This window comes from Macrobrachium nipponense, chromosome 39 (genome assembly GCF_015104395.2).
Source record: "Macrobrachium nipponense isolate FS-2020 chromosome 39, ASM1510439v2, whole genome shotgun sequence".
NCBI lineage: Eukaryota > Metazoa > Arthropoda > Malacostraca > Decapoda > Palaemonidae > Macrobrachium > Macrobrachium nipponense.
In genome coordinates this window covers 3,530,433-3,552,115 of record NC_061099.1, presented here as the reverse complement: position 1 = coordinate 3,552,115, position 21,683 = coordinate 3,530,433, and the positions used below count along the sequence as shown (strand labels likewise).

The window sequence follows — 21,683 nt, the reverse complement described above, 5'->3', positions numbered from 1 at the left end:
TACATAAAAACTTCTATATACTCATATAGTATATACGTACATACGTATGTCTATATATATGCAGATCATAAGACTTGACTCTTTACCATCAACCGCCTGGAGAGCTTTACGGGTCCAATGATGACCTCAGGCCTCTGGCGCTCAAAATAACAATAATAATAATAATAAAAGAGAAATCAAATCAAAGACGGAAGAGTGAGGAAACCACGGAGTTTATCGTCATTCTCTTCTTTTGAAACTGATTATGGCCAGTTGTCCTTTTCCACATCCTTCTCCTCCTACAGTCACTCCCTCACCAGGATCCTTTCCCTCTCCCTCCTTCCCTCCCTCCCTTCCATGCCCACGCTCCTGCCCTTCCTCCCGTCCCTTCTGTTCCCGCCCACGAGCTCCCAGTTAAGCTAAACTCCGTGGTTCGAAAAAAAGGGGGTAGGTGACTTCTCGATTCCCCTTCCGGGATCAGCTCATACAGCAGTCACTCACAGGGCCAATCAGCGGCAGAGTTTTTGATTTTTGACAAATCTATAGGATATCTGTTTTACTTCAGACAAATGAAAGAAAAAAGATGATATGTAAATTTAAGCATTTGACTTATAGACTGGCCGAACGTTTTCATTCATTGTTCAAACACTAAGACGAGGTGTTAGATTTTTTTTTCATTCAAAAGACGTTTGCATGATGGCTTAGATTGGTTTTTTCCATTGCATGAGCTCTGCATGTCTTTATATATATTTTTAATTTAAAAAAAACCATATCAATAAGTGCACACTTAAAAAAATATTTCTATTATGATATACAGTACAATATTGGAAATTAAATACTTTCATTTTTTTGTTCGTTGTTGTTTATCAGAAAGGGAGACAAAAACATTTATTTATTTATTTTTGTCATTCATACCATATACCTCTGTTTTTTCGTTTGTTTGTTTTCGTGTTTCATTTCACGCAAGACATCCAGGAGGAAGACATTGTTATTGAGTTTCTTTTAACAATTTTTCTTCGTGATTTTCCACCTGTTTAGTGAAGGAAACAAGTACATTTGGATTTATAATTCAACTCTTAATTAGGTACTGTAGGCTTTTCAATGTGTGGTTTTATCCTGCCACTCGAAAAAGCCTCAGAATATTAAAGCATACGAGCAGCTGACATATGAACACTTATGGACCAGGAGGAGTGCTGTTTTATTGATCTAGGGTCAGAAGAAATTTACATATGAACTTTTTTAGACAAGATGTGCACATTTATAGACAGGAAGATGTGCTATTTTATTCAATTAGGGCCAGGTTGAGCTTATTGTGTTATCAAGGTGGAAGCAATTGCTAAGGTAAATTAGTTATCTGTCTTTATTGCTTGCATGATAATTTCTGACCAACTAGGTCAATTCGATCTGAAAGAAGATAAGATATGTTGGTCGCCATGTAATTATAAATAGCTAGGTACATCAGCAACACTGGAGAACTTTGAAAACCACCCATGTTTAGTGGGAACATTTTATATATATTTATTTTCAGAAAAAATTTACTTAGTTAATAACTGGCCCAGTTTTCTATCAGCTAAATAAATGCTAAATAAATGACATAAGTAAAGAGCATTAGGTAAGAGCAAAAATTGAAAACCATTTTGAGTAGTGCTTAAGATTTGAAATACAGTGAAGGTCAAGACAAACACCTCAGTCACTTGTAGGGTGGATGAAAAGTGGTTTTCCAGTGTCTCATTAATGTTGAATGAGGGACAAATTTAGGCATATTTGGTTTCTGCAGTCAAGATTGTGAGGTGAAATCCTTTATATGTTTTTATTCAGTTGCGCAAAAGAAAATTTTAAATTCAGATTTAAAATTCGTCATTTCATCGAAAATCAAGTTAGTTTCTGCAGAATATTGGCAGATCAGACTTTTTCTTTGTGAATTTGTAACATTTTTTGTGAATTTATACTAGAGTGAATTCATTCAGATTATATAGTGGCAATTTATCGCCACTATGAGAACTTGCTTACTTGTACGTCACGTGGTTGAAGTCACGAAATACTAATTTGGTGTAAGCAGTAGAATTTAGAGGAATTTTGATAAGAATGACTACATTTCAGATTTTACCAACATATGTGCCTGAGAAAGCATTTGTAGTTCCATTAAAAATAAGTATAATTATACTAAATGCAACACTAATTTTATTAGAGAACTGGGCAAGAATGTTCTTGACTTCTACCTTGAGTGCTGTTGATATTTTGAGTAAAAATCTACCGCTTTTTGTAATTTATATTTGATAGTTTTGTTCTTGTTTGCTTCTTGGTTTTCAGTCTTGGCCTTTCGGCCTTCCTCTTATGAATCACTCATTTATTCATGAAGGATTCTCGGTTTCTCACAATTCAGTTAAATTACTGATGTGCTTTTTGCTGTTTCTGGCCCTCAATATCCGTCAAGTTACAATATTCGTCAGGTTACTGTTGCTATTAAAGTGAGAGCTATCCTTTGTTTCTTGTTGTTTATAAAGATGGAAAATGTCTTGCTGATATTTAAATCATGGCGGTGCGCTTCTGTTAAAAGCTTGATATTGCCTGCTAGCGTACGGCCACATTAGCAGCTCCCAATGATTTACGATTCACCAGTAGTTTTTTTTTTTTTTTTAAATCTTGATATCTTTTACATATAACAGTTTCAGTTCTGTCGAAAAGGTCTTTCGAACTATAGTTATTTTTTCACACTTAGTATCCGAATCATATGATATATAAAACTATAGACAATATACCATAGAATTAATATTTCAGCATGAGACCTCAAGACACATGGAAATTAATGTTTTTGTAGAATATTTGCAGAAGTGCTATGAGTTGTAGTAGTCTTGAGTATTTGCAGAAGTACAATAAATAGTAGTTGGTCAACCTTAGTATTTATTTCATATAACTAGTAGGATTTGTCAATTCTAAATAAAGTAGTTGGTCAACCTTTGTAGGATTTGGTTTTTTTTATTTCAAACAAAATTAATTAAATCGTATTTTGGTCAACCTTAGTAGGATTTCAATATAAATAGTAGTTGGTCAACCTTAGTAGGATTTCAATATAAATAGTAGTTGGTCAACCTTAGTAGGATTTCAATATAAATAGTAGGTTGGTCACTTAGTAGGTTTCAATTATATTTAAGTAGTTGGTCAACCTTTGTAGGATTTCAAGCTCCCCAAAAGTTGGACCTGGACAATTCTTTATAGCATGAATCCTCTATTTGTTCTTTTGACTGAAAAAAAAACTTAAAATTACAGGTAGCAATTGTCTGAACCTAAAACCTACTACACTTTATTATTATTATTATTATTATTGTTATTATTATTATTTTTGTCTTGGGAACAAATGAACTTGTAGCATATAGTAGAGTTAAATTCAAGAATGACGTGTGTAAAAACTACCCAAAGATGCAAATTTAAAGATGATGAAGCAAAATGATTGATAAGGAATCATTTAATGATTATTATCATTATTGTAGTACATTTTTAATTTTCCTTAAGGTAATTTCATTTCCCGTAAAATGGCTTAAAATTGTTTAGGTACGTTTGTTAACTTACAGGTTGACCTTTTAGACGCTTTATTTACTTAAGGAATTTAACACCAACTTATTTAGGAATTCAACAATTTATTTTGGGATTTCTGTAAGGGATTTAACACCAATTTTGGGGGAATTTCTTTCAAGAAATTTAGAACCAGTTTGTTCAGGGATTTCCTTTAAGGATTCAACACCAGTCTATTAGGGATTTCTTTAAGGGATTAAACACCTGTTTATTTAGCAGTTTCTTTAAGGGATTTAAAACCAGGTTTTATTTATGGATATCTTTAAGGGATTTAACACCAGTTTATTTAGGGACTTCTTCAAGGGATTTAACACCAGTTTATTTAGGGATTTCTTCAAGGTATTTAACACCAATTTATTTATGGAATTCTTTAAGGGACTCATTACAAATTTACTTGAGGAATTCTCTAAGGAATTTAACACCAATTTATTTAGGGATTTCGTCAAGGGATTTAACACCAATTTATTTGGAATTTCTTTGAGGAATTAAAAATCCGTTTATTCAGGGATTTCCTTTAAGGATTCAGCACCATTTTATTTAGGGATATCTTCAAGGGATTTAACACCAATTCATTCAGGGATTTCTTCAAGGGATTTAACACCAATTTATTTTATAATTTCTTCAAGGAATTTAGAACCAGTTTACTCAGGGATTTCTTTATAAAGGATTCAACACCAATATATTAGGGATTTCTCTACAGAATTTACCACCGATTTATTTAGAGACTTTTTAAAGGGATTGAACACCAATTTATTTATGGATTTCTTTGAGTGATTTAACACAAAACTTATAATAGGATTACATAATTCGTAATTCTGATTATTTTTGCTTTTAATCATTTTGGGTGTTTCTAATTTGCTTTCTGTAGTGTCATGAAATTTCATAACATAATGTATTTGGTATTTAGGAAATATTTAAATGTATAATGGCCATCTAAGAATAAATCTGATGACACATTATTACAAAAATCCAAATAGAATTTTTTTTAAAAATCAAAGATTGTACATTTCAATAAATCTGATGACAGATTATTACAAAAATCCAAACAGATTTTTTTTAAATCAAAGATTGTACATCTCAATAAGCTATCGCCAGCGTTTGCTAGAATAAATGACTGGCTATAATATTGTATAATGAACATTGCTTCGTTAATGGCGAATAAGAGGTAGACAATAATTATTCTGTGACTTCTGTGATGTCTGTCGTATAGTCTCTTGGGAAGTTATTTTTATATCTTACTTACCTTATTTCTCGTCATTCCTTGCTGGAATTCATTGTAACATAGTAAACGTTTTTGCCCGAACATAGTGTTCCGTTTTATGGTTGATAGCTTTTGTGAGCTAAAGTTGCTGTTTGCAGCAGCTAGTAGAATATGTCAGATTTTTGCCAACTGTGCTCTCGTTTGTTCTTGGATACTCTACACACTTGCGGATAGTGACCGTTTTGATTTCTATCTAGAGAAGCTTTTATTAAAGACGAGTAGTGTTTTATTTTGTATTCCGGAGAGCCATTGAGTTGCTAAAGGAAGGTATTTCACGGAGCGACACAGGCTGAGCCCAGAAATTATCGTCTTGTATTAAAAAGTAATATGCTTAATTCCAATTTTAAGTAAACAATAATAAGGAATATTCATATTGAGAATGTGGGTTCAATGATTGAAAGTTTTAGCTCCAAACTTATTTTTTAGTAGCCTTACTGATCATATTCGTGCATTGTCATCATTAAACGAGACACTGCAAAATTTAATCTTCAATTCCTTTTACAATAGTAATGAAAGAATCCGTAATACATGTTCAATTTACTCTTGTGAGGATTGGCATAAATCTCTTGAATATGAAGAATTTTTTTCATTTCAGTATTTGTAAAACGGTCACTGAACGTGTAAGAGATACTCATCTCATGAAATTGAACTTGCTTTTTAAAAGAATCTGGGAAACCATGTTGCACTAATGACCCTCAAAGCTCTCAGGTTTGGTGAAGTTGCTTGATAGATATTTCATTATAAATAGTTCCACAGGTGTGATTTTGTCACTTATTCGTAGAACAGTCTTCTATAGCAGTCTCTGGAATACTAGCCATAAAACTATCTGCTGGTTGTCCTTGGCACGTGTGAATTGATAAACTTTGTAGTCATCTGCAGAGCTAGTCATTTGATCAGAGAACTATAGAGTTTATCAGTTCGCGTGTGCACTGGATAACCAGCAGATGGTTTTATGGCTAGCATTCCAGGGGACTGTTCTACGAATAAGTTACAAAATCTTGTCTATGGAATTATATGAAATATGTACTTAGAAACTTCACCAAACTTGAGAGCTTTGAGGGTCATTAGTACTGTAAACTGTACATTCAAACAGTTAAACTCTGGAGACATCTGTAGGACTAAGTGTTAATCAGAGAGGCACTCTCTGCTAGTCAATAGCTGAACTAAGGGTACATTAAAGAAGTGCACGTGGGAGTAGGTTAACTGTGGAGGTATCTGCAAGACTACGTGTTAGATTGGAGGCTGTGGTTGTAAAGTGCGCTTGCGTGTTATTAAAGTATATAAGTGATAAAGGCAGGCTTCGGTGTTCGATCAGAGATGCACAGGCTGACAGTAAAGTGGAAATTAGAAGTTTCACTCTAGTGACGTATGTAGGCCTAGGGTTGAATTAGAGAGGTTCTGTTATTGTAGATGAATTTAACCATTAGATTATATAGGTAGTAAGCATCGATTTTCTACAATAAAATGGATGACAACTCTTTAAAATCATGTTTTCAAGTCTATAATTCATCTCAATCCTGATCTGATTGTATGGGAAAGTTTACATTAGTTTAAAGTGAAATTCCACAAACTTGGATAAATGTATGTACTTACTTATTTGATATGTCCCACTAGGGTACATTCTCTTGTGTCTTTACACTGTGCCTTTCTCCTTAGGTTTGTTTTTCACTTCTTTTTTTTATATATTTCTTCATGCACAGTCCTTTTTCATGATAAATATTCATATATAAACTATGAAGTTTGGTGGATATTAACCTGCCACTTTTTGTGTTCTTTAATTTCTATTTTATCTTTTACTTTTCTTTCTATTGATTTCATCACTAAGTATTCTTTTGTTTCATGTGTTTATCCAGTTCTTTATAGTCTTATTTGTCTTAAATTTCACTTCAGTAATGGCTCTCAGTGTTGTTTCTCAGTTTTGAACATTTACAGCAGTAAGAGTTTCTGGAGCTGCTGTGATCCATGAGCTGTAGTCTTTCTTTCTTTTTTTCTTTCTTTCTTTCTTTCTTTCTTTAAATCTTCAACTGAACACCCTTATGGACAAAGTCAACAGACTATAAGCCCAAGAGGGCCCTAAAGGGAAATCATCCTGCAGAGAGCGAGACAAGTTGTGGGAAAAGGATATATATAAATAAGTTTGAGGGAGGAGCAGAATATATAATCAATGCACCTTTATTCAGGAGATGTGACGAGATGAATGTATAGTTGGAATATGCGTCTGCCATGATACTTATTTGTTCATGAGGCGTAGGTAAAATTTGAGGATGGGGTCATTATGTCAACTGGGATTATTGATGGCTGTAGGAAGGTAGTAAAGGGGAAACAACAGGAGTTAGTAGTGAAATGAGGAAGTGAGAGGTTAGCGAAAAGGAAAAAAAAGGAGAGGTCATTTGAGGTTCAGGTTTGTGACATAAGAGGTCGTATATAGGAATTCTGGAGGATTGATTTGACAGACAAGGACAAGAAGAAAGTTCGAATGAAAATAAGGCCAAGTTATGAAAATGGCTCTCCTTATCTGAAATTTCTCTTGCGTATTTAGTTCATTATATTCCTCAGGATGGCTAGGAAACTGTTGACATCAGTCCTAAAGGGTTACAGAGCAGTTCTATGGAAAAATTTCATTCATCATGGTATGAACTTGAGCAGTGATAACGATATGACAAATTTGTTAAATCATTTTGGCCAATCAATTCAACAATCTGCCAAGACTCCACATTAGGATTGGACTCGGTGTGACTTGTATTGCACAGCCTGACTAGCTGCCCGTATGAGCCACTTGATTTGACTCTCAGTGTATTTTTTATTGCCCTTGCAGCCTCCAAGTATGTCAGCAAGCTCAGTACCTTACCTGTAGATGTCTCACACTGAAGTCACTGGCCTTCATTTAGCCTTTAGTTTGCAGCCAGCGTCATGGGTAAGCCCTTGGGACAATGAGATGAAACTGTCCTCTCTTGCTATTCCAGCCTTGCCTTCTATTACTGATGAGACTTTTGTCCTGTCCAGTCTCTCTTGGTTTACCTTTTGTGTATTAAGGAATTCAAACCATTTTCATCTTTGCTTTTCCTTCCCTGATAGCAGAAGGTCCCTTGTTTAGAAATGTGATTTCCTACTGGTTTTATGAAGCGATTTCTCAGGCATAGTGTACTGTCCCACAAGAGGAATTGTTGCAGTTCTAGATCAAAGCCTAATGAAATCTGTGCCTTTCCTCCATTGGCTTTTAAATTTATCTATGTGAAGTGGCCCATAAATCTGGTCGTGTATGTTTGTTGATATCAGTGATCACTGTAGTCCACGTTTTATCACTTGCAGGAATAGCAGTCATTCATCTTCCTCCTCATGATTTTTATCCCTCATTTTTAAGAAGCACAATAGTTTTGTTGCTTTCAGGGGCACTAGTCTTTATGCCCCATGTGGATGGTGAGTGTTTTTCCTCCCACTTCGTCTTAACTAGATCTGTACAATTTAATACACACACACACACACACACACACACACACACATATATATATATATACTATATATATATATATATTATATATATATATATATTTATATATATATATAGATATATATCTATATTTCTATTATATGATAATATATATATATACTACATATATACAGGCAGTCCCCGGCTTATGATGGGGGTTCCGTTCTTGAGACATGTCGTAAGCCAAAATCGTTGTAAGCCAGAGAATTGTCAAAATTCCTAATAAAACTTTCCTTTTAATCCTTTGGGTGTATTAAAAACTATGTAAACTGCATTTTTCATTAAAAAAAACTTCAAATATTGATTATTTTGCATTTTTGGAGTCATATTTCTTCTATCAGATTGGCGCCGTTAACCCTGGAAATAATTTCTGATGAATATAATTGAAAAGTGTCGTAACTTCGGAATGTCATAAGCCGGGGACTGCCTGACTATATATATGTGTGTGTGTATGTGTGTGTGTGTGTAATAATGATGTATTATCTATATCTATATATATATATAATATACTATAATATATATATAGATACATTATATATATTATATATCATATATATGTATATATATATATCATGGGAATAGTATGATAAAAACTAAAGCAGAGTATATGGCCATGACGGAAGTAAAATGAAGGACTGCAAGATCTTTTGCCATTACTCTAAGGCCGTAGAGTAAAGGCGGCAAGATTTATTACTATTGTATGTATTTAGTCCAGTAATAATAATAATAATAATAATAATAATAATAATAATAATAATAATAATAATAATAATAATAATAATAATAAGGAGGACAAAAGGACCCTTCCTCTGCGGTAGTAGGAAAAGCTCTCGCTCCACATAAGAGCTTTATAAAAGGAGCTTACTATATTAGTTTGAGCAGAAAGTAGAACATCTTATGTAGGTGGTTAAGGGATATTTAAATAGTACAATATGTGTATTTACCATATGCTAAAATAAGGTCTAGAAAATATTATTGACCTTATTGGGGTTAGAAATTCATTTAGAAATGTTTTTTACTGAAACGGAAAATCACAACAGTTTTCTAATAATTCCTCTTTCAGTAATACTAAAAATCTAAAAAGATATATTTTTACTGCTTCTTTTACTTTTTGATCGTCCTCGCCTCTTCTGCCAGTCTTATTGTTTACTTCTTTTTCCAAACTTTATTTTCTCTTTCTCAGTGGCTGAGTGTCTGTGTAATGTTGTCATCATGTGTCTCGTCCTTCCTTTTATAGTTTGTTGTCTTTGTTGTTCCTGTGGTGTCGACGTCTGGCTTTTCAACAACTATTTCCTTATATATGTGTCTTGTATTTTCACCTTTTCAATGAGCTTAACTTATCGAATATAAAAAAAAACATAGCTCTCTGGGTGCTTCTATTTTATTTGTGTGTGTATGGTGCTTGAGTGAAATTCAGAAATCTGGCACTTTTTGGTAGGTAGGACTGTTTATATATATGTATACACACACACACACACACAACACACATATATATATATATATATATATATATATATATATATATATATATTATTATATTATATATATTATATATATATAGATATATATATATATATATATATATATATATTATATATATATATTAACAGAGAAGATTGCCCAGAATTACAGAAGAGGATAAAGTTTGTTTGGATGAGGGAAATTTTCCAAAGGATTGAGGGAGAGTAATAATTTTCTTTGTATAAGAAGAAAAATAATAAAGTTAGTTATGATAATTATTGAGGTGCGACATACGTGAGCAGAATTGAGTAGATATGAAATAGTTTTAGGAGTGAGAGAGTAATGCAAACAATAAAAGAGTTTAGAAATAAAGTTAAGAATAATTTTTGTTAAAAAGAGGTTTATGTGTCAGTGATGATATGGATCAAGCTACTGTACAAAAGAGGTTAGAGTTAACAGGAGAGAAGTTGGGGTTGTGAGTATGTATGGCGTACAATTTAATTTTTTGGAGAGTGGAAATTTTTATTATAAAATCGAGACTTATGTCAGGATATATAGATGGGAGAGTGACTGACATTGAGCAAAACTGGGTTCTGAAAACTGGTTCTGACACAATGGTTTGCTTACAAGACTGTGGATAGTAGAGAAACCGTCTATAGTATATGTGCACAGTATATGCACACTTGTGCACATAAATGATACACATATATTTAAGATTAGCAAATTGATCAATGCTCCTGTTCTCAGATAATCAAGTCTTCTGTGACAGTCACTATTAGAATTTGCAGTTTTGAGGTCTATAGGCCTAAAGAAAAGTTTACTATTCTTTTACCATTAAGATGTGTCCAAATGAGTGATGTAGCTGAGAAGTGGCAAAAATACCATATTAAAACTCATATAAAGTGACAAAGTACCTTATTCAAGGAAAAATAATTTCAAATAATTGTATAAAAGGGTATTTGGGTACCTCTGTCACAAATCTCCCACTTTCTATGATTAGGTATGATGCTTCTCCCCAGGTTAGGTTAGGGTAGGGTAAGGAAGATTACAAGTACTATTGGTATATGCAAGGTTTTGTCTCTGATTTGTCACTTCTTCAGCATGTAAAATTTTTTTTATAGTACTGTAATTCCTTCTTGTAGATGGTATTTTAATAAAACTCAAAAAGTAGATAGGTATTGATTTGTGCTCTTCAGGTAATGCCAATAATTTGGTATACCAATATATTTAATTTTTGTTGGTAGATTACTCAGACTACATAGATGTACTGTAAATCTTATATGAAATTTAATAGATTCTTTAGGTCCTTTAAATGAAAAACTTCAGGCTTCAGGGATTGTGAAACTGTTTTTTTGATGTACAGTAAATTTTAATGTTGTGCCAATTTTGTCATTTATTGAAGTCCATGGAAACTAGGATTATTGCAAGTGGTTCACATGTATAAACAAATAGATACTATATTGTAGGATGTTTATGGAAGACCATTTCTTTAGATTATTTCCCAGGTTCTGGTAAAAACATTAAGGGATTTCTTAGCTACTAGTGTGCATGTGAAAAGAGATTGAACAACTTTGCAATGAGTGAAAGAATTGGTTAGGTTGATGTATAACTATTAAAAGTAGCTATTATTTATGTATGTTGGTCATTGCTTCTGAGTACTGTATAATATCTTTTCTTGCCTTCTGTGTATCGTTTATCAACGTTGTTTCATTCGAATCCATATTAATTTTGCCATTCTTTAACTTTTTGCTTTATGTTGTCATGTTTTTTACCCTTTGATTTTTATGACTTACATACCTTTTAGTGCTATAGTTTACTGCATATTCTTTTGTAGCTGTACTGGATCCCTTTCCATTTTTTTTTTTTTTTTTTTTTTTTTTTAGAATTTCTCTGTGGTTAATTTATATCTTTTGACCAAATTGTAGTCTACTGTTTTGGTGTGTTTTTTTTATTTAGTTTCCTTGTAAAGTCCCTAACTTCTAGTTCTCACCTTTCAATTATTTGTTTCCTACACTAGCAGCAATTGGTGCCGTGTATTCCTTTAATATTTTCTCACTTTCTGATTCACAATAACTTTATTTGATGAATCATTTTTTCATAGACCCTTTTTTCCATGTACAGTCAGATATAAATTAGTTTTTAATGACCTGAAAGTGACACTTTTTATTTACATAGACATCCTTACTGTTCTTGAGAAGAGCCAGCCCGTTGTTTATCGCTGCTCATGGAAATCTATGGCTTCTTTTTTTTTTATTTCAACATGGATTATAATGTTCATATATGTGTTTTGAAAAATGTAAGAAGTGATGTAATATTGAGTTGCTGTAATGAATAAAATTGGATTCGACCATTTTCTTCCCGTGAGGTTTAAACTTTAGTTCTAACATTTATTGATACCATTACATACTGCAAATACGTCATTTGGTGAAGAACATGATTCCATGATCACTGAAAAACTATAGTGTGCCATTTTTTTCCCTTGGACTTTTGTATTGCTTTTTTTCTCCGTTGGGTGACGTCTCACATCTAGCAGACACTTTTCATTTAAGACTTTTATTTGAGTGACGGAGGACAGTTGCATAGGGGGCTTATATATTCTTTTGTCAGTATGTTGATAAAGATATGCTGTACTGTATAGACAATTGCATGGTTCAGCCAACATGTTGTTTCTATGTATGTTTTGTAGTTGTTTTACATGTACACAACCACCTGACTTAACTACACACAAGCATGTACATTATACACTCGTAATTATGCACAGGCACTCATTCACTCATCTTTACGTACATGAACACGCTCGATTATGGTGAAATAGCCTTTCCTTTATGGTAAAGTGGTACGTTCACAACTAAAGGTGTGTATTGGTAATGTAAGCCAAAGTAATTGTAGGTTACTAATGTATTGTAAGTCATGGCTGTGAAATATAAAAACTTTCTTGATGTTATCAAGACGAGAACATCAGTCCAATGTATTTTGTACAATTTTCATTGTTGTTGTTCTTACATTTTGATTACGCTGTAAGGAATTATCATTATCATCATCATCATCTTCATCGTCATCATGATCACCATCCTTTCTGTTTAGTTTGAAAAAAAGGTTTTCTCCTTTCTGTTTTGTAATAAGTGTATTGTTAGTTTCTAGCCACTTCTTATTGCAATTTGAAATAAAGTGTGTAGAATTTTATAAAGAACATAACTTAATCTATAAGCTGGAGAGGATATTCATTTAAACTCATAATTTTACACCATTTAAATCAGATTTGTAAAGTTTTCAATTTATATTTCCTCTTAGCACTGCATTAGTCATGAATTCTGACTTTCTATTTCAGTGGTTGGCACTTCAGTGATCTAAACTTCAACTTTTATCTCACTAAACTTGCTCGCTTTTGCCTACCAGTTTCTTTGCAATTGCTCATGATTCTCCACAACAAAGATTAAGAGCACAGTAATAGATGTATTTCCCCCCCCCCCCCCCCCCCCCCCCCCCCCCCCCCCCCCCCCCCCCACAATTGCCCTCCCCACACCACTCCAGCCTCGCCTATTAGACCCCAAACCCAAAAAAACCCTCCATTGCTCATCTGATGTGAGGAGTTCTCTGTTTCTCTGTGAATGGAAAAAGAACAAAGGAAGAAAATACAAAAATCCTTTACCTTCTTGATTGGATTCTGAATATACAAGCAATTGTTTCAAATGTATTCATATTATATATGCAGTATATATATTTGTAGTAAGTCAGAATGTTTTTGTTCAGAGAGATTTTGTGATAATTACCCTTTGTTTAAGAATTGGTATATTTTGTCAGATGGTGATGTCCTTTGAAGAGTATAAAAATGGTTACCAGTTCAGGGTTGGGATCAGATTGTAGATGGCTGACTCCATCAAGTCACAGACATTTCATTATTATTAATACTATATAGATGTTGCTTCATTGCAGATCAGTAGATTATAAGTAATTTGATGTTTTTGAGATTCATTGTTAGTGATGCTTCAACCTTTCTTTTGTAGAATATTGCTTAATATTAACTGAAGATCATTGAAAGTAGACTGTTAGCATGTTATTTCTACTTAAAAGTTGAAAGCTAAAGCTAAATTGAGATTTCATAGAGGATTTGGATAGAAATGAGTTTTTTTGAATTAGTTTCAGAGCTTCTATGGCCTGTCTTGCCCAGCTTGACTGTCTTGACTAACTGAATCCCTGTCGGCAGGTAATTCAGACTTCGAGAACAATGTTGCAACACCAAGTTCCCCCACTAGCCAGCTGTTGCAAGAGTATGAAATGCACCTGCGGAACACTTTGGCTAAAGGGATGGACGCTGAGAGTTACAGTCTCCATACCTTTGAGGCTTTGCTTACCCAGAGCATGGAAAATCTCGGTATGTAGTCACCTTTCCAAATCTTTGCCCCATTTTCTTTGTTACATCTAAATACTAGTGAAGTTTGCAGCAGCTAACTTGTTTGCCTCAAGAATTTATGCTGTTTAAGTGTAGGTTTAGTTGTAATGTCAAGTGATATCTTTCAATGCTAGAATTTGCTTCTCTGTATTAAATTTTTTTTGTACGTATTATTATTAAAGTAGTTTACTCAGTATTACTAATAAAATAAATATATAGATAGAAGTAAATATTAAGTTAATTCCAATATCATATATTTATATATATGTACGTATACATAAGTTTGTTCTTTATGTAAATGTTATTGATGTATTTATGCAGAAGTACTTCACTAATCATGATTAGAGCTACTTGTTACTTGTATAACATTGTTTTAGACTAAATAAACTTCTAGGTATGCTAATAGTGCAGTATTGATACTAGTTTCATGAGAGTTTTAGTGTATATAAAAAGTATTTGTATACTATATTTAGTAATATATATATATATATAGTGTATGTATGTATATATTATATACGTGAACATGTATATGTATATAAAACAGATATAGTATACAGTATTAATATAATTATTTGCTAGATATATGGACTGGGTCAGTATGACTCAAACACCAAATACATACAGTAATGTAATTTGGAAGAATAAAATCTGTATTAATTACTGACCAGTAGAATTGACCATTGAAAAGCAATTGATGAATTGTTTTACTGAAGTCTTAGAAAGCTGGTATCGTAAATATTTTATTTAAAACATTAAATTTTAATGTCTTTTTCATCGCGAATAAGTTAGTTGTGTTGCATATTTGTTAACATGAAAAAAATGGCCATGTAAATTAAAGTTTGTTTATTATTGTAAAGATGTACATAATCAATGGATATTATTACCAGGAGATTAAGGACTCATTATTGAAAATCCAGTATTGTTTTACAAAAGCTCTTGGTGTTTGTGTCTAACTGAATTAGAGCCTAATCAGAGCTTGCAGATCCAGACCAGCGTAATTTCCCTCATTATCAGCCCCTAAAGGAAGTCCCTCTCTCTTTATTTTGTACAGATTGCTAAAAGATTCATTTTCTCTTATTGTGTATTTGATGAATTCCATTTGTTATATTAAAGACGGAATGCTTTCTCCCCTTTATGATTATTGTTATATACGTATTTTTATAATTTCTAATATCATTACAGTAATTCCATTACGATTATTTTTTCTATTATTACCATGATTACTATAAACTATAGTTGCTATGTAGTTGTTATTACTCTATGATCATCATATACCTTCATTTTGTTTGTGAATACATATTTCATTTCGTTTTCAAAGTGTGTAGGCGATATTTCTTTTCTTGACTTAGAAAGAGACAGGAGTTTTATTTCACAGTCCCACAAGTTTTTGAAGTTTTTAAAGATGCAGACTTTTTAAAAGCCATCTACATATTTTGAATTTTTGTAATTACAGGAATTTTGCACTTTTTGCGCTTTTTGTAAACTCTACCCCTTTTTGGCACATGGTTTTATTTTTTTTATCATTTTTTTGTGCACCTCCAAGCATGTATTATCAAAAATACCTCAGCCGTAAGCCTAAATTTGTATTTTGAAGTGTCTTAGTATTTAACAATCACTTGTGGACTTGGTACCTTTTTTTTTTCTCAGCTTGTATATGATGCCATAATATGTTTGGCTGGTGTTGTTGTACCAGTGTTCCAGTGTCTGTCTATTTCCAGTTATACCCATAAATACCCCTGGAGAATTCTATATTGATGCCCTTTCGGACATGTTCAGTAAGTTGTGAATGTTGAAAGAAAACCACTCTCACAACATTTTTCAATATTGTGTGTGCTGTTGATTTTGTCTTATATTTTTGGCACAGTTTTTTGTTTGTTTGGTGTAGAGTAATCATCATTGTATTTTTCTTTGTTTTGAAAGCTACAACTTTTAATTCTGATGTTGATTTATTTAAGTTTAATGGTATCCAGACTTATAATTCCAATTTCTTTTTTTATGATTCCAATTTCTTTTTTTATGTTGTATGAAATTAGATGACTAAGAAACACTAATATTCATATTATTCCTTACAGTTTAGCTTTGTAACACATTTATACTATGATTTTTTACTTATTTTTTCCATGGGGCTGTGACATACATTAAAAATTTGAACATGATAAGATGATCTTACTGTTATATGTAATGTGTTGGTGGTTTTTCATAAGCAGTGGAAACTTGCTGAACATGCCCTCATCCTACATGAGACACTGCCAGTATTGTGTGTCCATTTGACCAAGTAAAAGGGAAAAGAAAAGAAATACATGCTTTCATGAAAATGTTGCATGATTGTTACTAATGTTTACCTTTTTATTCAGTCATGTTGTTTACATAACATATGTAATGTCTCTTCATGTTATTTAAAGTATAAAAATGCGTAGTTTTGGTGTCTTCAACAGAAACTCAAACATCAAGTTGATTTCTGTTATATTTGCTTATTGCGTAGAAAATTTGCATAATTTAGTACTACTTTAATATTCTGCAGCCAGGTTGTAGTTATGGTTTATTTTTCCCAGTTGCTGCAATTAGCACTGCTAAAAGGAATGAGATTATATGAAACGCGGGATTTATGTTGGTAAAAGATTGTTAAAGAGGACACAATTACCAACTACGTAGATATTATATTGAATTCCAGTAGGCTATTGTTGTGCAAATTGAAATGCCTGTGTAAGTGTTCATGGTTATAAGTATCTATGCAGAGTCCATAGTAGAAGAAGGGTCAGTGTCCAGGCCATCCTCAAGTGGCACTCCCATAAATTCTGTGGATGACACCCCAAGGCACTCGGGGTCATGGAAGTCAACGCCGTCATCCAATTCGCATCCCATAGGAGTGACAAGGGACTCTGCCTCTAAAGTTTATGATCAGAGAAGAAGACAAAAACTTCTCTCGGAGATCAATCGCATTCATAAGAAGTACCAGGCAAGGCACACCTCACCTGCATATATCAATGATGAGCCACTCATCCCTTGCCCAAGTGTACATGGAGTGCAGAGGGCAGAAAGCTTAGGTAAAGTGTTGTTGAAGATGCACTGCAAGTGAAGTAACTTATCTTTGATCTGTGGTTTACGGCAACTAACACTCAATGCTTCTAACTGCACCGATAACTAACTTCTGTTAATGGGATGCAAGGTATAAATAACTTTCAATGTGTCTAGTGATTTCTCAGGCAATACCATCAAAACATGCAGCAATCATGTTGTAAAGGAAGGTAAAGAATTAGTTGCAATCTTGCATTTCTAAAACCCTCAATAAGTGATGCAGTCAATGCATTCCTTTAGTTTTTTGTATTATTTTAATCATACACCATGATTTTGTTTTATTTTTGGGAAATAAGACTATTTTGTTTTTATTTCCTTTTTCACTGGATCTGAAGCATGGTTGAATTAGAAAATGGAGAGGAACAGTAAGCATTTGAATTCTTGATTAATTACCTGCTAAGGAGAAGAATACTAATGAATGAACTAATGCCATCCATACCCTCCTCTGCTGCTTCACTTGCAGAACGAGCGGGTGCCATGAAATCTACTGGAAAAAACAGTCAACAATACATGTTATTACAACAACAAAAACAACAAATACAACAACACTACCACCAAAAACTATTACAACAGCAACAACAGCAGCAACAACAAAAACAACAACAGCAACAAGAACAATTACAACAACAGCAACAACAACAACAGTATCAGCAGTTCCAGCAGCCTCATGTTAAAGTCCACCCCCCTGCTGATTCCGGGAAAAGTTAGTTCCTGCTACCTGCTAAAACTACTACTACTACTACTACTACTACTACTACCTCTGTTACTAACCTGTCACTTCCACAGCTACTTCCCCTGACAGAATTACTGTACTCTTCTTCCCATGTGTTATACAATCCCTTCTTTTGAGTTACTGGACCTGTCAGCATCACAGCTAATTTTCTTGAATTATAGTCATGGTCACAGTAATCCCTTCATCTGCGATTTAGTTTTCATCCTCCTGCATATCACCACATTACTTTTACACCTTTGGGGTTTTTCTTAGATGTCAATTTCCTTCTGCCTCTTTATTTTTGCATGCTTTTCAGTTTTGTTGTTATCCTGATTAACATCCAACTGGTCCTATTCTTGTCCTTTTCCTTCATTTCATACTGTTCTCCAGTAGTTTTCGTTTATTCTTTTTCTCAGATTCACATGTTTTATGCTCGACTGTATTTGCTTTTTCATATTCAGTATTTCATTATTGTCCACTTTTCATTGCCGTGTTATTTCCGTCCCATCTCTACCAATCCTGTCTAGGTTATTGATATTATTGTTTTATTTAACCGTATGCTATTTCCTTTAGTTTGTATTTCTCTTGGTATCGTACTCCATACCATGAATTTTCATTCTTCTGTTGATGTTCCATCTCTGAATTTTGTTTTTAGTCTTTGTATCTTTAAATAATTATGTTACTTGCCTTTATTTTTTATTACATTGGTGTATGAATCTTTATAGTAATACCCTGCATCTTTGTTTCATATTTGCTCCTTACTTTTTTCATATTTTCCTCAGTTTAGGCCTTGAACAACTTTTTGTCAGTTTGTTTCCACATTGTGACCTAACTTATGAATTTTCTGAGCTACAGCTTCAAGTGAAGTTGTAATCACTGACAGTTAGCAAGTTCAAGTACTTAGAGGTTTCATAGTTTGATAGGAAGCCAAAAACTCAAATCTTGTGCCTTTTTTACTACCAGATTTTTATAATGGTTCATATCTTCTATATTTGCTTTTGTCATAAAGTTTTAGATGTTCTTTGGAGAACTACTTTGCAGATACTTTTTGTACTGAAAATTTTATTTATTTATGGTATGTACTTGATAAGAAAAGACATACCTCATAGTCATCTAACTGCTGATATTTTTCATTTTGTCAATCTTCAGGATTCATAGGAAATCATCTTCCTTATGAATCTTCTAACATTTACCTACATTCTTCCATTTTCTGATCGTGTTTTAATTTTCTGTATCCCAGAAAATTTATATGTTTAGCTACACCTCTTACTCCTTGCCCTTCCAGTCATTTTTCTCTAATGTTTTCTTTAGCTTATCATATTATGATTTTATTAGTATGTGTCTCTTAAATTTTTAACCTTTCTTGGTATTGTTTCCATTTTGTATGTTTAATTTTCTTCTCAGTTTAACCCCTTGATGGGGTTGCTGTTTTTGATGTGCTTCCTTCAACTGGTTCTGCCTTGAACAGCTTATTTCATGATTAGCTTTGGCAGGTATGTGAGGACAGATGTCCCTCCTGAACCAACCCTCCTTATTTATCCAGGTTTGGGACAAGCTCTAAGTTGTGCTGGCTTACCCTGCCTTGCTAGGTTAATGTTTGACTTTCTGTCATCCTTACTGTACTCTTCTATTGCTTTTGCTATTAACAGTATGTCTCCTTGCATATACTGTATTCTTCATTGCTTTAGATTTTTATCATTCCTAAACAGAATTTCATGCATTTACATCATTATAATTTCATTTATGATTCGTTCATGATTTCTATTCATTCAAGTCTTTGTAAATAATATCTCCACATCCCGATTAATTCCCATGTTTTTTAGATTTTTTTCAAAATCCCATTCTCTCTCTCTCTCTCTCTCTCTCTCTCTCTCTCTCTCTCTCTCTCTCTCTCTCTCTCTCTCTCTCTCATTACGTATGTCTGACAGTTCTTGTAGTTATATCCATTGACACTGTGTTCCTTTTCCTAACTTCTAAGAAGACCTATATCCCTTAAGATCCTAAGGATAACTTGAGCCCATTGTGGAAGACTAGATGTATTCTGGTGGCATCAGATCTTATTTAGTTATGTAGACCAAATTACATTCTATACAACCATGAACAGCAGGTTCATTTCCCCAGTACTGTGTCTAGCAGTGATGGCCAGTATATGAACTAGAAAATCTGTAAGCTATTCTTACTCACTGAGTTTCTGTTTCATCAAAAATTAATGAAGAAAGCAGCTAGTGGTTAGATACTTTACTTTTCCTGCTTGTGATTCTGAAATGGCCATGTGACAAGTAATTTTGTTTACATGCTGAAATTAGATCTGTTGCCAGTTGAATACACTCCATTAGAATGCTTGCCTCACCTAAGTTCACTCTTAAGAGGTTTTTTGGTCTCTCTCTTTCTCGTGTTTCACTGGGGGTCTAGTTTTAAATGGCTGTTATAAGTTATATTGTAGTTGTATGCTACTGCCCCATTTGTTTCACTATTGCTGGAAGTGTTATGGGAATTTTATTGTTGACTGATGTAATCATTTTCTCCATGAAGGAAATGGACCATTAACCTCTGAGGTAAATTGCTTTAAGAGGAATAGATAGTAATCTAGAAAAAAAGTCTTATTAACTGTAGAAGATAACACCATGCACCTGAACTGTATTTGCCTGCTTGGTAGAATTATGTGCACAATTTTTTGAAGTAAACAAGGAAGGGGGTAGGCCGTGTTACCTGCACTAGAGAACATTCAGAACATGAGAAAATACGATATTGCAGTACAAATACTGAAGTATTTTCGTTTATATCTCCACATAAGTATTTTGTTTGCTCGAATAAACTGTCTTGATATAGTTGTATGCAGAACAGTCATAAGCTCTAAGATACCCAGTCAAGTAATGTCTTAATTTTTTGAAGAGATATGTTGGTTGGGTTCTTTGTGAGCAGATACTTATATATATATATATGCATTGTAATACTTATGAATCAATGCTGTTTGGAAGTAATTGCAATCATATTAAGATTCCATGTGAACTAAAAGTGAGATTTAAATTTTTTTCTTGAAAAGTAGGAAATGAAAGCAACAAATCCATGTTCTCACTTTCACTTGTGTTTATCACCTGGCATTCAAAGGAAAATCCAACAATTTTACAAGTTTTATTGAGAGCATTTTATATGCAGCTAATAAAATTTTAACTATGTTAATTCTATGCATTACAGAGCATTGTCACCTTTGAAAACACAGATGGTTAATTCTTTATGCTTTTCAATTTGGAATAAAGCTGTTTTTTCGTTGCACATTTAAATATTGGAACAGCACTCCCCTTATCCTTTTTCTGCCCTTGATGATGTCACTTAAGCCGTGAATTACATGTGAAAGTTTATTTATAAACATACTGTACACACATATGTGTATGTGCTTGTATGTGTATGCACCTGCGATGCACAAGTGCACTTATTTATACACATACGTTGTATACTGAAAAGTTGCATATAGTACAGTACGTATTTACTTACGCATTTTATGGTACAGTATATGTGTTTGCCTACTTCTTTCACACCATGATGTTCTTCCCATTCTTTTGGTGGAAGCATTGGAGAACTGTATTTTGCTAGATATTCTAAACTTACATAAAAGCTTTCATGTGTAATTGTGTATTTGTAGTTTTGATATATGCTTGCTTTTTTTGAAACACAGAGAAACACTGTAGGATAAGCATGGAGAGCTATGAGATCAATTGCTTCTTCTGTGAACATTATTAGTTTTCACTTG

General features: G+C 33.2%; 1 protein-coding gene across 13 annotated transcripts in view; it reads left to right on the top strand.

Moving 5' to 3' along the window:
* The window catches only part of LOC135210038 (protein still life, isoform SIF type 1-like), a 457,406-nt gene that overhangs the window by 89,916 nt on the left and 345,807 nt on the right, over window positions 1-21,683 (top strand). For 8 of the 13 annotated variants that reach the window (XM_064242818.1, XM_064242813.1, XM_064242815.1 and 5 more), the window contains 2 exons: window positions 13,963-14,130; window positions 16,884-17,192. In XM_064242818.1, coding sequence (XP_064098888.1) covers window positions 13,963-14,130; window positions 16,884-17,192 — 477 coding nt within the window. Of the gene's footprint in view, window positions 1-13,962; window positions 14,131-16,883; window positions 17,193-17,686; window positions 17,927-21,683 lie in introns of all 13 variants that reach the window. The other 5 variants (XM_064242819.1, XM_064242811.1, XM_064242822.1 and 2 more) reach the window with 3 other exon arrangements.